The 17,377-nt window shown below is 45.1% G+C and overlaps 1 protein-coding gene across 3 annotated transcripts in view; it reads right to left on the bottom strand.

Annotated features, from left to right (window-relative positions):
• Positions 1-5,318, bottom strand: part of NRG3 (neuregulin 3) — a 1,237,239-nt gene extending 1,231,921 nt beyond the window's left edge. For 2 of the 3 annotated variants that reach the window (XM_019953669.2, XM_070782243.1), the window contains exon 1: positions 4,386-5,317. In XM_019953669.2, the coding sequence (XP_019809228.2) occupies positions 4,386-5,223 (838 nt within the window). In that variant the 5' untranslated portion in view covers positions 5,224-5,317. Of the gene's footprint in view, positions 1-4,385 lie in introns of all 3 variants that reach the window. The other variant, XM_070782242.1, reaches the window with a different exon arrangement.
• Positions 5,319-17,377: the final 12,059 nt, after the last annotated feature.

Here is a 17,377-nt window from a genome sequence, read left to right as displayed (position 1 = left end):
GTTCTTCTAAACACCAGACCGCCTAGGATGGCACTGCTTTCCAACTCGGCATCAACACTTGATTATGGTTTGACCTGGATGTAGAAACGGTGGTTGCTTTACTAACCTAAAGTAAAGAGAGAAGCTGCCACACACCAGCTTTTTTTGAAGTTTTTGTTTTTCTTTCTGACAAACATGTAGATCAACACTGTGTTTAAACACTGTGTTTAAAAAAAAAAAAAGGCTATCCGGGAAATTGCACAGACCAGAGGTGTCTGGAGTCACCAATCAAGCATGCAAAAGGAACGTTCTCTTAGCGCTCCCAACCCCTTCTGTCTCAGTCATGAGGAACAGAGGAGGAAGACTGAAACCACAGCCTTAAGGCTCTGAGGCCAGATTAAAAATGGTTCTAAAAACAACCTTACCGGTTCTATGCCCACACCCCTGCCTGCCTCTTTTTCTCCTGTTAGGACCATGAAGCACAACATAAGTGTCAGAAATGTACAATGCACAGCATAATTGACTAAAGCAGAAGAGTCTCATAATCCTGTGTGAAGGCCAGAGGAAATCAAAATGTACTCAAGCTGCAACATGTGCTCATAAAAAACCTCTCAATTGGATTTCATAAGAAATATTGATCTCGAACTCTGAATCCTCTCACTGTGGTTACCCCATATGGTTGGGGTGAGTCCTTTCTATGCTGGAATTCCTTTGATGGCCCCAATTCACGTGGAGAAAAGACAACATAGGAGTAACTTTAAACAAATTGTACTTGAGGCTGTTTATAAAGCAACTCCGAGTACTCTTGCTGAAAGACTGAAGATGTTTAAAAAGAATAGATAATAAAACTGTCAATGTTATCAATGGAATGCTCCAAAATGACGTTTGGGATAAAGTCTGATTTAAACATTTGGTTATACTAAAACTGTCATCCTACCATGTTTAAACATCAATGATACACTTTACATTTATTTCACTACTAAATATACTACTCAAGATTTGTGATCTTACTCACTGGAATAAGCTATATACCTTCCAAACATGACCCAAAGAATAATCCATTATAAGTGGTTGTGTTTAGTACTTGAATTTAGCCAAGATCTAGTCTTCTGTTAAGTATCTGTTAAAGGGTGTTTTCTGCTGAGTAAAACAACAATCCACATTTGCACTGACAACATTCTACACACACATACGCATTTCAAGTGTGAAAATACAATTCAATGTGCCCTAAAAGGATGTTTATACACTGGTCAAAATTACCGTCTCTCTACTGTCTGCAGTACACCTCCCTTTGGACTAAAAGATTTGTAAACTAACCCTACACTTACAGCTGCAGAGACATTTTGTAGGAAATAATCTCTTAGAGGCAGTATGTTCAAGATGTTTGTTTTTAAAGCATCTGAAGGAAAGGCAAGTCCTGGGAATCCAAGATACCCCAGTAACACAGAAGAATGTTTTGGTCTGGCTCACGTTCTGAAAGTTGGAAGTGGGAAGAGTCCACTTCCAAGCCCCTCTCCTCCTCCACCTTGCAAGTTCAAGCTTTCTTTGCTATTAATCCTACAGAAAATCAGAAGCAATCTCCTAAACTGGGTCTTCTCATAGCAAATATAACTTTTGCTTACAAAAATCCTATTACTCATTTGCAAGTGTGTTTATTCTAGAGTGAACCAGCCTCTTCCACTCCAAAGAGCTACACTACCTTTACAGACAGTATCCTTCTGATTGACCTAAGATAAACACAAAGACTCATTCTACAAGCCTTGTGTTCAATTCAAAAGCACAGACCCTGGCAATTTCAGAATTTGTGAGACAGTCTCAAGAAAAAAAAAGCATCACTGTCAGCTGTCTTCAGGGGCTAAAATACAACCCATGACTTTCATTTGGAAAAAAAATAAAAGAAAAAGCATCTACTGAAGTCTAAAGGTAGGAGCTAGGAAAAAAGGGGACTTTCTCTCCTGGGAACTTTGGTGGCATAATCAAAACAAGTGAAAAATATTAATGCAAGATATTCAGGCCATTCTTCAGCAGTGTTGATGATCCCTCAAATGAAACCTTTATTTCCTTTTGTTAATCACCCTGCGATCTTGTACTCAAAAAATAATTAAATTATCATTTTTCTTTAAATTACCATACAAACTGCCTATTTAAACTCATCTTTTATGGAAACTACATAATCTTCCTTTCATTAAAATTTCCCTTGTTGATATAGACAAACCAGGTCAGTTTCTGCTGGATTTCCACACTCGTAAATCCCTTAATTCAACTCTTTGCCGGAGGTTTAAAAAAGAGCAGGAGCTGAGCCTCAGATACACATAAAACAAATACTGCTTATATGTCTAAGTGAACATTGACACCATTTACAGGTTCCCCCCTCCCTTTTCCTTAGGGCTGAGAACCCTGTCAATAATCATTATTTATTAAACACACTGCCATTCCCTTCTACAGAATGTAGGAAGGGAGCATGAAGGGGTAGAAATAATTATCTTGGGCTTTTCTTTAAAGACCTCCAGAATGGAAAGCAAGGAAATCAATTGAGAAAGAATATGAAATATCCCCTATATTCAACCCTCCCCCGACATACACAGAAGGCTGAGAAGTATACCAATACTCCATTATTTATATCAACTGTACCAAGAGACCAAAAAAAAAAAAAAAACTGGGGTCTTAGGATAAACGCATCTATTTTCAATCCACTGAATGTTCACACATACACTTGCACATCCTTTACCCATCCACCAAACTCAAGCAGCTAGATTTGCTGAGAGAAGCCTCTACACACCTCCTGGGAAAATGTGCTCTCGAAAATTACTGCTTCAGCCAAAGGAGAGAGAAGCAGCAAGTTACCGGCTTGCCTGCCATTCTGCTTTGTGGCAGATTCTCTTCATTCCCCTCTCCTCCCTGTCTCCCAATTTATCTTTTTAGCCTTTTTTTCCCCCCCAAAGCAGAGTAAAAACATCAGGAATGTCTCTCCTTGGACTTTAGCCTCAACAAATCAAAAAAAAAAAAGTTTCAAAGGTTAAATACCACCCCAGATAAAACCATAGGTCAGGGAAATGAAAATTTCCCAGATGACTGGAAGCTTGGTATTCCTACTCAAGAGTTAATGATGATGATGAACACTCTTCCTTTCCCTCCAGATGCTGTGGCTCAAAACAGAAATACAGCGTAAGGAAGGCAGAGCCAGGCAGTTTGGGGAGAAAAGCCTTGCATAGAACTTGAACTGGCAGGCTGGGGGGTTTGTCCTAAATAACCTTCACAGGTTGCAAACTGTTCTCAGATCCTGATCCACAGTCAGATTAAGAGGCTGCCTAAAATTTCCTTAGAATAAGAACGAGGTGGGGTAGTGGGAGAGTGGTGGGAGGCCAATTAGTCATCTGAAACATTTAAAAAGATACAGAGGAAATACACACCTCCCAGACAGGCAGAAAGCTCTCATGCCTGGGGTAACTGACCAGTGCTGGCAGCAACTGAGACACGGTTGAAGAAGCTATATTCAAAGAGTGACCTGTTTCAAAGGAGTTGGATTTTCTCATCCTTGCAGGGAACTCTGTCCCATTTTGCCTAAATTTTTCAGGCATAAGGGAGGGGAGACGAGGTTCACACCCCACCTTTGGGAAATGAACAAAGCAAATGCTTGGCAGAGCTGAAAAAACTCCTCCTCCCAGAGAAAAGGCAGCTCCGCAGGGCTCCCTTCATAATTCCCCTTAGTTAACTCACTCTCGGCAGACAGAATCCTTTCTACACCTCGGAATGTTCACGGGCAGGGTAGGCGGTTATCAGTTTAGCCCTCCGCCATGGTTCGCCTCCTTTCCCTACCTCCCACAATGGCTTCTAATTAACCCTTCCTGGTCCCTGCCCGGGTCAGGGCTGCTGGAAGTGCCTACAGCTTCACTGTACCAACATCTCCATCAAATGACCACACACAACCCCCAGCCCACCCCCACACGGACACAACTTCCCTCCGCGGTTTAACGTCGGTCAATGCATGTGCATTTCTTTCGCTGCTTTCTACATGCAGGGAAAGGGCTCCGTCCTTTGGGGAAGGCCCTCCCTCCCTCCCCAGCTCTCACCAGGAGCTGGATCCCAGAACTCGACAGCAGGTCTGCAGTGAAGAGGGATCGCACTGGCTTTAACCCCTTGAAGGGAGTTAGTTCTCATTTGGGACCCAGTGAAGTAGGGCCCATGGAGCCTGGCTGACAATCTCCCTCTGCTTCATTCCACCTTTTCCCCTCACAGGGGAAAAGGCCGGCACCTTTTTCCTCCCCTGTGGCCAGTTTTAATTCTCTCACTCTATGTTCCAATCCGGGCTGGGGATGAAGGATGCTAGAAGCGGCGAGGGGAAAAGACAGCAGGAGGGCAGAATGGAAACTCAGTAGTAAATCAGAGTTTAGAGAGTGTTTACTTACGAAATTTGGGGCTGGTGCTAGTTTGTGGCGTGGTGGTGGTGGTGGTGGTGGTAGAGGAGGAGGACGAGGAGGAAGAGGAGGAGGCAGCATCTTGAAAAGGAGACAGAGTCCAGGAGGGAGTAGAATCGTGAAGGTAGGAGGAGGTAGCATATGCCGCAGTGGGCCAGGAGGGCATGGCCTGGGTACTGGGGGTTCCTGGCACCGGGGGTCGGGAGCCCGGAGTGCTGCTACTAAAGAAAGGGGCTGTCGTGGGCAAGACCGTCGGGGGGGCCGCGGTGTTCCGTGCCGTGGTGGAGCGCGGGCTGGCCCGGATGGGCACCCGGTGCCCGGGGAAGCGAGTGGGCGCCCGCGTGATGGTAGTCAGGCGGGTGCTAATCCGGTTGGGCGTCCTGGAAGAGGCGGCGCCGCCAGCGAAGGGGGTGGCGGGGGACGTGGTGGAGGTGGTCGTGGTGGTGGTCTCCATGGCCTTGGGGAAGGAGCTGGGCTTGGAGAGGAAGAAGGGGTCCTGGCCCATCCCCTTGGAGTCCACCAGGTCGGTGGGCACGTATTCCTTGACGGAGCCCACCACGATCCATTTGAGCAGCATGAGGCTGAGCCCCAGGCCGATGAAGCCGATGAACAGAGGCACCACGCACAGCCACGTCTGCTGCCGGTTCCACACGATGCAGTCGCTACAGCGTAACTCCCGGGGGGGCTCGGCCGCCCCTTCGCCGCCGCCGTCCGGGCCCCCGCCCGCCGCCGCCGCCGCCGCCGCAGCCGCCGCGGTGCCCTCCTCGGCCGAGGCGGCGGCTGCCGAAGCGGCTCCAGGTGGCGAGGCAGCGGCCGCCCCTTCACTCATCCTAGGAGCCGGTCTTCACCTTCGCCCCCCCGAGGGCCGCGCCAGAGGCATGGGGCCGCGCGGGCCGGGCGCGGGCGCGGGCTCCGGCGGCGGCGGGCTCGGGCGCAGGCAGCGGCCGCGGCGGCCGCATGCAAATCGGCTCCCTGCCCCCACGCCCCTCCCCCCGAGAGGCGGGCGGCGGGCGGGGAGGAGAGGAGCGGGGGAGGGGACGCGGGCCGGGGAGGGGGCGGCGAGGAGCGCGGAAGAGGGGCGAGACGGGCCCCCGGCACCGCCGGCCGGTCAGGGAGCGGCGGGGCGCGTCTGCTTCCCGCCAAGCGGCCTCCTGCGCGCCGGGGCCCCGCGTCTGCTGCTGCTGTTGCTGCTACTGCTGCTGCTGCTGCCCGCCGCCTGCAAGCGCTCCAGCCGCGCCGGCATCCTCGGGGAGCCGCACCCGGCCCGCTCCCCCGGGCGCCCGCCCGCGCCGCCTCTGGGCCTCGCGCCGCCTTCAGGGGCCGAGCCGGCCGCCCGCGGCACGCCGGGCGCTGGAGAGCCGCATTCCGACACAGGGGGCCGGCCTGGCCGCCGCCGCACGCCCGGCCCGCCGCGCCGCGTTCCTCGGCGGCTGCTCCGCGAGTCCGGGCGGCAAGGTGCACCTGTTCTTCAGCCGGCCCGCAGCCAACCCTCGGCCAGCACTGTCTGCGAAAGACCAATCCGAGCGCAGCGCGGAGGGCGAGCGGCCGGGCTCGCCTCGCTCCCGCCGCCTGCGGCTCGGCGCCGGCGCCGCTGCCCAAGAGAGTCAAACTCCAGCGAGCTGCGCCGCCGCGAGCCCGGGGCCGGGGACGCACGGGGTTGTCCGCGGAGGGTGCTGTCCGACCCGCCGCGGAGGGAATCCCGTCAGCCCGCAGAAGATTCGGGCACTGCCCGGCGCCTCTGCCAGTTCACACTCCCAAGTGGGAGACGCGAAACCGAAGACCCCGTCGGGGATCCCGGGAAACAGGGACCCCGGGCGGGAGGCGACTCCAGGCGGGCGCTGGCAGGCAGGCGGGTGCGGTGTGCGCGAAGCCGCGGCGGACGGGCTGGGCTTCTGGCAGAGTAGCGCCTCCCACCAACACCCAATGGTGGTTTCTTTACGGGTACAAGATAAATAAATGATCCAAGCAAACCCCACTTGGAAGTGGCAAAAGCAGCTCCCGACCCGCGGATTGTGAGCCCCTCTCCTTGCGGGTGCAGTGGGGTCAGAGCCTGAAGCTGCGGGGCGAGAGAGCTGGGGTGTGTGCGCGTGGGAGGGTGTCTGTGCGCTTCTCTGCGTGAAGGCGGGCGCTGCTAGATGCAGAGCCCTTTCTCTCCGACTTCCTAAAAGAGATGCTGGTGAAACAGACCTTTGTGCAGTTACACCTGGCAGATACCTCGTAGCCGATTTGTGATAAGTTACCTTTTAAAATATTGTCTAAATGTAGATGTACGTGCAAGTGCACACGTCACAGGACAACTGATTGTGAAAGGTAACATTTTAGACGATTCGGGTTGGTATACAAAATTCTTTCTTTTCTCTTCCTTTGAATAGAAAGGCACCTGTGTACCTGTGTCTGAAGAGCAGTGTAGGACCAGCCTAAGAAGGAGGGATGAGGGGGTAAAGAGCCAGCATCAGCATGGTTTATGCTGATGGTGCAAAACCTCGCTAGTCATCTCTTCCCAGATTTCCTGGTCTAAAGTGGAAACCGGAAAGATGTTTTTACAAGCTCTAAGACAGAGAGGTTGAGGATGGCAGCCTTCCAATACACCTCCCTGCACTGTATGATTGGCGCTGATGATGAAAACAGCGTTCTCTTGGCTTGTAATAGTTTCCCCAAAGATGAAGTTTTCCAGGTATCCATTTTATTCACAGGTGGAGAGCCGAACAGCACAGTGAAAAGACTGCAAGAAGAGGATACATTGAAACAGGAAGCCCCTGGGATTTAGTGCCTATCAGAATATTTTGAACAGACATGGTTAATAAATTACTTTTGATGGCAGTAATGCGGCTGTCACCTCTTCTAGGTTTAACATTAAGATTTTCCCCATAGGAAAGCTTTTGATTTTTAGTTTGATAGAACATGCTTTAATCCAGTAGTGCTGAGTTAGTTACAAAAACTGCACGTGGAAAAAAAAAAAAAAAACCGCACACACACAAGCCCTGGAATCTATATGCGTTCATCTTTCCATCAGTGAGTACTATTAATACAGTTTTATATTATGTAGAATGTAGGTATTATAGTTTCATATCCTAGGTGAGAAAAACAGAGGCCCAGGGCGACTTTATTGCTTACAGGGAGCAGAGCTCATATTTGAGTCCCTGTCTTCAGAGCCTGAGTGTGAAGCTCTTTGTCCAGTGTTGTACAAATGCAAGGCACAGTTCTCTTAAGTGAAAATTGACCCAGTCTCTACCATCTGTGGGTGCTGGGCAGTTACTGGCCAATCTTTCCTGTGTCGCAAGTGAAAGTTAGCTTTCACACAAATATTGTTAAATTATAGCAGGTGCTGCTCTTGAGCATATAAGGCTGAAAATTACTTTTCCAAAACATTATTAATTCATTGGTCCCCCATTATTCCTATGGCCCTTCCATTCTTCCTTCCCCACTGAAATAAATCTAGTGTACAAAAAGGGATGTTGTAATGCTGCTGTGGGGCAAATGCTCCCCTGAAATTGCATTTACACAAAACTCCCCCCATGTTGTCTCAGTGCTCCACAATGCCTTCTTCATCTACCTCTCAAACTCCCTCCACTTCTCATTTCCACTTGGCTTTAACAGCTTATTCACGGTTCCCTGATCAGCTCATTTTCTCCCAACTCCCAAGCCTCTGTACTTGACTACCCATTAGCTTCTCTCATGGTGAACATCATCACTAGTGGAAAAAGGTAAAGATAAAAAAAAAAAAAAAAAAGAGCTCATTACTTTGATAGCCTTGTACTGGGGACCAGGTTGTATCAGCCCGTCTAAAAATCTCTGGCTGGTACAATCATTAATTTGCAGTTTCACTGTGAGGCTTCCTCGTAGCAGGTGGTAAGCACTAGAACTAGAATTGGGGGTAGAGGGTTCCACCGCTGAGTCAAGGACAAGTGGTAGACACTCTCACTGCCAATGAGCAGCCAGCTGCTCGGTCCCATGGTAAGGCAGAGTCCCAGTTTGGTGACTCACAGCTCCCTGAAGCAGAACTCTGGCCAAAGAGTTTCACACTCAGGTTCTGAAGACAGAGACTCAAGTATGAGCTCTGCTCCCTGTAAGCAATAAAGTCACCCTGGGCCTCTTGTTTTTCTCACCTAGGACATTAAACTATAATACTACATTCTACATAATATAAAATTGTATAGCTAAATGTATTAATACTACTCACTGATGGCATCTTTTCACCATGACTTTTAAAATACACTAGAAGCCAGCTTTCAGAGAAGGCAATGGCACCCCACTCCAGTACTCTTGCCTGGAAAATCCCATGGATGAAGGAGCCGGGTAGTCTGCAGTCCATGGGGTCGCTAGGAGTCGGACACGACTGAGTGACTTCATTTTTTTCACTTTCATGCATTGGAGAAGGAAAAGGCAACCCACTCCAGTGTTCTTGCCTGGAGAGTCCCAGGGACGGGGGAGCCTGGTGGGCTGTCGTCTCTGGGGTCGCACAGAGTCGGACATGACTGAAGCGACTTAGCAGCAGCAGCAGAAGCCAGCTTTATTAATATGTATTAAATTATCACATAGTCTAAATAAAGCCTTTCAAAATCTACTATATGTTCTCAATCAAAATACAGATTATAGAGATTTCCCTGGTCCGGTGATTAAGAATCTGCCTTCCGATGCAGGGCACATGAGTTCAATCCCTGGTTGGGGCACTAACATCCCACGTACCACAAGGCAACTAAGCCCTCAAGCCACAACTACTGAGCCTGTACATGTGCTTGAGCTCTAGAACCTGTGCTCTGCAATAAAGAGCCTGCACTCACTGCCAGTGAAGACTCAAGAGTAGCCACAATAAAAAAAAATTTTTTAATAAACAGAAAAAATATAATACAGATTACAACTTTCAAGGCACATTCTTGTTCTTCTGATATAATTATCTGAAAATTATGCCTCCTATGGTTTTTAATACTGAGGCTAATTATTTAGCAAAGTTAGCTGTCATGATTTATTAGGGAAGAGTTACCCATTCTTCTCCATACTTTTCTTGAGTATCTCTACCTCCTATAGAGAGAGATGTGGATTTTCCTAATAAATGGGCATGGTATAACTCAGCCTCTGCTCATCTGTATGAATATGAATATGAATATGATCTCCTTCTAGATGTCTCCTGTCTGATACACCAACACATTAAACTCGGAATTTCTAACGAAGATTTAAAGCATTTCTGAACTACATTTCTGTTAAACTACAATTTTTCCCTTCAGTGGCATCAATATCTCATATCCCAAGTTCAATTAGTCATCATCATTAACAACACAATATAACTGTCCTGGGTTTCCTCCTCTGTAAATTCTTTGGCAAAGGCCCATCCTTAGAACCACAAGACTGGAAGTGAATTTCATGGCCAAACACCTCCAGTGTGTCATGCCTCAAAATATCCCAGGCCAGCAGTCATAGAATTTAGCCTGAACTTTAGAGAAGGTGCTGCTTTGTGCTCTAGAGAAGACCACTGCCTACAGACAGTATACAAGTACAGAGGTAATTTTAAAAATCTTTGGGTTGAATGAAAAACCTGCCTTCCCCTGCTATTTGTTGTTTGGTTGCTTAATCGTGTTCAACTCTTTGCAACCCCATGGACTAGAGCACCCCAGGGTTCCCTGTCCTTCACTATCAGAGTTCGCTCAAATTCATGGCCATTGAGTCAGTGATGCTATCTAACCATCTCTTCCTCTGCTGCCCTCTTCTCCTTTTGCCTTCAATCTTTCCCAGCATCAGGGTCTTTGCCAATGAGTCAGCTCTTCACATCAGGAGGCCAAAGTATTGGAGCTTCAGCATCAGTCCTTCCAATGAATATTCAGGGTTGATTTCCCTTAGGATTGACTGGTTTGATCTTCTTGCAGTCCAAGAGACTCTCAAGAGTCTTCTCCAGCACCACAATTTGAAAGCATCAGTTCTTCAGCACTCAGCCTTCCTTATGGTCCAACTCTCACGTCCACACATGACTATAGCTTTGACTATACAGACTTTTGTCAGCAAAGTGATGTCCTACCATACTCACACCCTTTCTTCTTAGCTCATTCATGATATAAATCTTGCAGGAACTAGGCCCCAGGCATGGAAGATGCAACAAAAAAAACAAAACAAAGCTCTCTAGCTTCATGGAACTTATATTTTAGTGGAAGAGACTGACAATAAACAAAACAGATACATTATATAGCCTATCAAAAAGTGAGAAGTGCTGTCTGATATGTTGATATGATTACACAGAAAGGAAAGTGAAGTTGCTCAGTCACTCAATCCTTATGGATGGAGGAGCCTGATGGGCTATAGTCCATGGGGTCCCAAAGAGTCGGACACGACTGAGCAACTTCACTTTCACTTTCACTTATGATTACACAGAACATCTCTTCTTCAATCCCAACATTCCCAATCTGTTTACCATCCTCTCAGGCCAAGACAAGTTTACACTCTTAGGAGTAACAGGGTCCTCTTTTATTAGCTGTGTGTTCTCTGGATAAATGTATTTACTACAGATATTCATCTGGCTTGTAGAATCATAATATTCTTCATAATATCCACTGGAATCATGTGTGTAGGCAATGTGATATCTCAAGATGTTTCATGAAGTAAACACTTTACAAAGGGTTATGTGGTTAACCTTCTTCCCATGATTTCATGTCCCTTATTCTCTCTTACTTTAGTCCACTCCTGTTATTATAATGATACCCACTCCATAGTATAAAATTATGGTCTTTTTAAAAAGAGAAGCAGATTGTTTTCTTCATAGGTCTCTGCAAATAAACTTATTTATTTATTGTGGGTGCTTTATGTCTCATACATAGGATGCATTCACAATGTATTGGAAAAATTCCCTGGAGGAAGTGTGTGTTCACAGTATCTTGACTTCAAGGACTTGTGCATTATATTCTAATGCCATAAATAAACAACCACAATAACACGTAAGTTCTATAGCCCCAAAATCACAAAGCAAAAAGGTGAAAAAATGTCAGTGACATCCTAGTCACAAAAAAAGTAACAATGTTCAAACTTAAGGTATTGTCACCTAATTGTACCCTTATGAACTAGGAAATGCTGACTGCTGTATAACAGAATGTGAAATTAGAAGTTTTGAATGAGGCACTAAGACAAAATTTCAGTGGAAGTTGCCAGATCCAATGCCAAAATTTCAAAATAGGCAACTAAGAATTGGTAGAGGACACAACACACCAGAGATCAAGGGAGGATTTTTGTGAGAAGGATTTCTTTGGCAAAAGCTGTGCTCTGAGTTCACAGGGGAAGGAATCCAAGTACAGAACCTCATTACACCAAGTCTAGTGAGAAGGGTCTCAAAAGAGCCCTGAAGAGTTCAGTATAAGATCGTTGGTGTTTCGGCAGCCCTCAATGGATTGGAATAGACACACAAGCCTCAGGAATCTAAAGCCAGGAGGTGGTTAAGTGGACTATGGCAGCAGAAGGTACTTTAAACCACTGCCGCACCAGGAAGGCATGACGCCATCCTCCAGCAGTAGAGTCCAGTTGCAATACATGGTGAGTGTAGAGGAGATGCAGGGATAGACAGTGAGCTGGACACTCAGTACTGAAGGATCTGAGTGTCACAGTAAGATATCTATGTAAATTTTGTTTTGCATTAAATTACCACCCAATCTTTAGGGCACCAACATGGGTATTTTATCTTGGCACTCAGAGTTGCCATCAGTCAATACTTCTGCCTTTCTCTCCCTGCTAACTTTACCAATCATGGATAGACAGATTTTTCTTATCTCACTTCACTACCCAACTCTGTTCTTTTGAAATCATCTTATGAGATCTGAAATTAGAGGACTGGTAGATGAGAGGTTGCCTTGACAATTCACTGATCAAGCAACCGCTGAGGATGTGGGGCTCTGGAAAGTTTCAAGGATATGTCTTCTCAGCCTCAGAAACAAAAGTCTTGGGTTCAGGTTCTCTGTCCTCTCCACACTGCAGAGGGGTTTCCATCTGGCAATTCAGGAGCTTCACACCACTCCCACACAAACCTGAGTGCAAGTAAAGGGTAGACATAGAAAGGATACAATGTACAAAGCCAGCTTCCTGAAATAAATTTCTTATAGCTGAGGAAGAATCATTTCTGTCTCAAACTTCATTATTCCTAAAAAAAAAAAAAAAAAAAAAGGCAGTTTAATACAACTGCACATTCAGAAAGAGTTGATGTGAGCTCATGTTGATACAAATAATGTTTTGGCTTCATCTCATCTTGCTTCTAGAAATCTACATTCTGCTTCCTCAGATTTGGGTATGAAACTTTCATAACACCCTACAGGGAGAAAGCCATCAGATAATTTCCCACGAGTCTTCATGGCTTTTTTCTCTGTCTGTACCATTGGGCTCCCCTACTGAGCTGTGCAGAGAAGCCTGAGGACAGACAGCCTTGGCACCAACTCTTGAGACCTTCAGTCACTGCAGTTCGTGTGCTCATCGTGGGCCTAACTCCTTGCTTCATCTAACAGAATATAAAGTGTGAATTCAGAGGGCTTCCCAGGTGGCTCAGTGGTAAAATGCTAAAGTGGCCAATGCAGGAGATGCAGGAGACGCAGGTTGGATCCCTGGGTTGGGAAGATCCCCTGGAGTAGGAAATGGCAACCCACTCCAGTATTCTTGCCTGGAAAATTCCATGGACAGAGGAGCCTGGTGGGCTACAGCCCACTGCATCGCAGTCAGGCACGACTGAGTGAGTACTCATGAATTCAGAGTTATCTTCCCCCACCCACAACCTCTTCCAAAGATTATTGATAGCCTGAAAAGGTTTTCAAGTGTTCTACAATCTCTGATTTGCTGTGGCACATTCAGAAATTTATCCTTGAGATAAATTAATCATCACTAAAGGAGAGAGCAGAAATTTTGGAGTCAGACTTGAATCTGACTTTCAGCCTATCATTGTGCAGTTGAAAAAACATCAAGTGTGATGTGCCTAGTGCTGAGGTTGGCAGCTCAGAAATAGTGGTAAGTATTCTTGTTTCATGAAAATCCAGACTGCCTCAATGGCACGTGATTGCAAGAGCCCACCTTTTCCAGCAATTTTGCAGAAGATTTTTACATGAGTTTGGCCCTGCATTGTCACCATTAACAGGTTAGATATTGATGAGGTGTGTAAACTTTAGGAGCAGCAAGGAGGAACTGCAGAGAAGCACTGGCCTCACAGCCCCAGGTGATGAATGTACCCTAGCTCCTTCCTTGGTGTGCCCCCTCCCACCCCCCAACACACACCACATGACCTCCTCAAAGGTGACCCACAGAATAACCAAGGAATAAGATGCAATAACTCATAGCAGATTTGGCCCATCTGTTTTGTCTCAAAAAAGAAAAAAAAAAAGGATATCCCAAGAGGACAAAACTTGCTTGGTGTTTATAAATTGAGAAAGAAGGGAAGGAATTGCCACCTAGTTTCTTTAGGGAATAAAACCAAAAAGTTAGGGACTCCCTGGTGGGCCAGTGGTTAAGAATCCGCCTTCCAGTGCAGGGGACACAGGCTCAATCCCTGGCAGGGAAACTAAGTTCACACGTGTCATGGGCAACTAAGCTCACACACTACGACTATTGAGCCACTGCTGAGCCTGCACTACAGCTGGAGAGAAGCCTGAGAGCCATAACTAAGACTAATGCAGCCATAGAAATATTTTAAAGCTTTTTGAAAAAATTTTGGTTAAAAAAAAAACCAAATAGACCCCAAAGGCTAACAGCACTTACCCTTGTGAAACATACTCCAAAAGGTTTTGGAGACTTGAAAAGATGTTCATTATCTTGCTTTTGGGACTTTTAATTTGGTGAAGGACAATTCCCTGTTTTAAACAAAGAGCTCAACAAAGGTTCAAATGTATGTTTATATCTGGATGTGACCATACCTGTGTGTAGTGCTAAAACCAAATGCAGACAGTTAAAAAAAGAAGGTTATTCAAGAACTGCTTGAGGATGAACTTACCCACTGGCTCGAGAGTTTTGCTTGAAGTTATTTGAATGGACTTATAGTTTTGTCTAGCATCATTGGTTGGAGTAAGGAATGCAGCCCAGATCGAAAGATCAGAAGGTGTTTGCATGTGCTGTGACCTTGATGCATGGGGAGGAACCGAGAGTGATGACACTTGGAGAGGTTTGTAGTTAGATGAGTCTCAGTCAGTCAGCTGAGCAGAAAATGTTTGTCTCTGTGTCTGTCTAGTTTCAGGGGAATAAACCTAATCTCAGCTAATCATTGGTATGATAAAAAACAAGACATTAGAGGGTCTATATCTGCCCTTTAGAGCAGGTTCAAGAAAAAGGAGAAAGGTCTGTGTTTGGCCACATCACAGCTAAATTAGGAGGGTCATCTGTGAATGTTATGGTATTCAAGAGAAAGAGCTTAGAAAAGTCTCATCTAAGTCATATGGAGAAGCATATTTCTTGGTGGAAGCACATTTCCAGGAAGCCATTTCCTAGAACTTAAAAGGGTAAAAAGATTTCTGAAAATCAAAATTGTTGAGACAATTCCCTTAATCCCAGGTAAAATTATACATCGATATTGACATACATGTATAGCTCTCTCTTTTTTATAGCATTTTAAGAATGGATATGTGCTAATAATTTTAGTTAAAATAACAGTGATGACATATTTTATAGATTTATGCTTATTTTTTACATGGTAAATACAAAGTAAAATTATCTGCCAAAACAGTGAAAAAACATAGGAATTCCATCAGGATGAGAAAAAAATAGGTATCACAATTTGACAAAATATTTCATATTCTAGTTATCTTAACAGAGGGTACTTTAAAATTTAGAAGCCATAAAACTGTATCACAGTAAATCCTTTAAGCCATTGATATGATCTTATAAAATTTATAAAACTACAAAATTTATTAAAGTATTGTCTTTCTTGGGAGTATGGCTAGCAAACTCTTTTTTTTAATTCAACTTCTCAAAAATCATTTTTTATTATTTATTGTTTTGTTTTTATTTTCCTTTTTCTTCAAAAGTCATTTTTTAAATTAATGTTGGAATGTAAGAATATTAGAATGTTTTCACTTTTGAAAATAGACTTCTTGTGACATTTGATTGGCATATTTGACCAATAATTGTGTCTGTGCGTGCTCATGTGTGTGTGTGTGTGAGTACACTGGTATATGTAAAGAAGTCCCTGGCTGCGGAAGCAGATTTGGTACTAAGTGTCTAGGGAATAAGGTGGACTAAGAATGGGATTAAATGTATGGATGGGAGAAAACTACCTACAAGATGACAATGATTTGATTCCAAACACAAGTAAATTACAAAATGCAAAACCAGGTAACTCTTCAGGCTTGTTTACCCAAAGAAATTTCTCAGAGTTGGGAAATGCAAAGTTGAGCCCATCAGAGACTAACCAGGCCAACTGGCTGCCTTTGCACTTTGGGCAGAAAGCCAACTTTGCTTTGGAAGCAGAGAAGAGATGGCAGCCAACTGCAAGACTGATGGTTGCTTATATGAAAAACTCCCCACCAGGGACTGGAATAAGAAGATGCACTGAAGTCTGACCCCACCTTCTGAATCACTATAAATGAAAACAATTTATAATCCCTACTATATCGGATAAGATTAAAAGCAAAAATGATACTATTTATGGTTGATGCTTTAAGTATTAAAGAAAACAGTAGACAGAAGTCTAAGAAATGTGAATTTGGGGGTGATGTAATGATAAAAATAATCTCCTTGGGAAATATTCAATTAGCTAGGAAGTATTCCCCTGGCAAGTAGACGTAATAGGAGGTGTTGGTACTCTCCTGCCTTAAGGCAGATTTGCAAATAATTATACACCATTTGCCACCCCACACACACAGCTCTGCCCATTGTCCTTTTTCTCTCTGGAAATCCTAAACCCACAGTTAGCATTCCTAATGGTACTCCAAGGCACCCATCTAACTTCTCTGGACAGAGCAGCAAGAAAGCTCTTAGGCAAAGTATGATTTATTTCCAAAATTTGAAGTCCAAATGCACCCTTACTTCTCTGATCATTGAGGTTATATACACATATACACACACACGTATGTAGATGGGCTTCCCAGGTGGCTCAGTGGGTAAAGAACCTGCCAGCAATGCAGGAGACACAAGAGACATGGGTTCAATCCCTGGGATGGGAAGATCCCCTGGAGAAGGAAATGGCAACCCTCTCCAGTATTCTTGCTTGGGAAACCCCATGGACAGAGGAGCCTGCGGGGGCTACAATCCATAGGGTTGTGAAGGGTTGCATATGACTCAAGCGACTGAGTGTGTGTGTTTATTTATATATATATCTTTAAGCAGGAGGAGAGAACCCTAGTCTAGCCTCTAGAAATTCCATCTGGGCTTGAACAATGACAGAAGATACCTCCTGTCTTCTCTGGGAATTTATAAGAGGGACCCAGAAAGATTTAGAAGTTACATTAAAAAGTTCAGTGAACACTAAACTACAAGTTTGCTAAAGAAAGGCCCCAGAGGGAACCACACCTCCCTCGCAAAAATCTTTCAAGCAGCCTTCCCTGGAAACTGTACTCGAATGACTCTTTGAAGTAGCAAGGGTCTCATCATTCCACCAGGCTAATGGGTAAAAAGTGACACCTTTCATCTTTAAAGCTTTCAGACAAACTTTACATTATTCAAGTTCTCCAAACAGTTCCTTTTCCCTTTGGAAAGGTGGTCATTCTTCTTTCTTTTGAATTTAAAAAATTTGCATGGTTTGTGTATGCGTGTGTGTATGTATGTGTGTGTGTGTGTGAGAGAGAGAGAGAGAGAGAGAGAATGCAGATGCAACACCATAGGTCATTTCCTCTTTAGTCTCCAGGCCTTGTGTCAGAAATGTCATCCCAGAGAAAGGGAATCTTGCACATCGAAGTTGGTGTATCACACTGCTTTCAAAAAAGCCTTAAACGGAGTTGCACATACTTTGGTTAAGTGAAGTCAAAGGTCACATATCATTTCTGAAAATACAGGTATCAAATACTTCATGGATTGAGAAAGTATGTGTCCATAAAGCAATTGGTAGAGCT

The sequence above is a fragment of the Bos indicus genome, chromosome 28, assembly GCF_029378745.1.
Source record: "Bos indicus isolate NIAB-ARS_2022 breed Sahiwal x Tharparkar chromosome 28, NIAB-ARS_B.indTharparkar_mat_pri_1.0, whole genome shotgun sequence".
Taxonomy (NCBI): Eukaryota; Metazoa; Chordata; class Mammalia; order Artiodactyla; family Bovidae; genus Bos; species Bos indicus.
The sequence above is the reverse complement of the archived record's forward strand: the minus strand, read 5'-3'. Positions and strand labels throughout refer to the sequence as shown.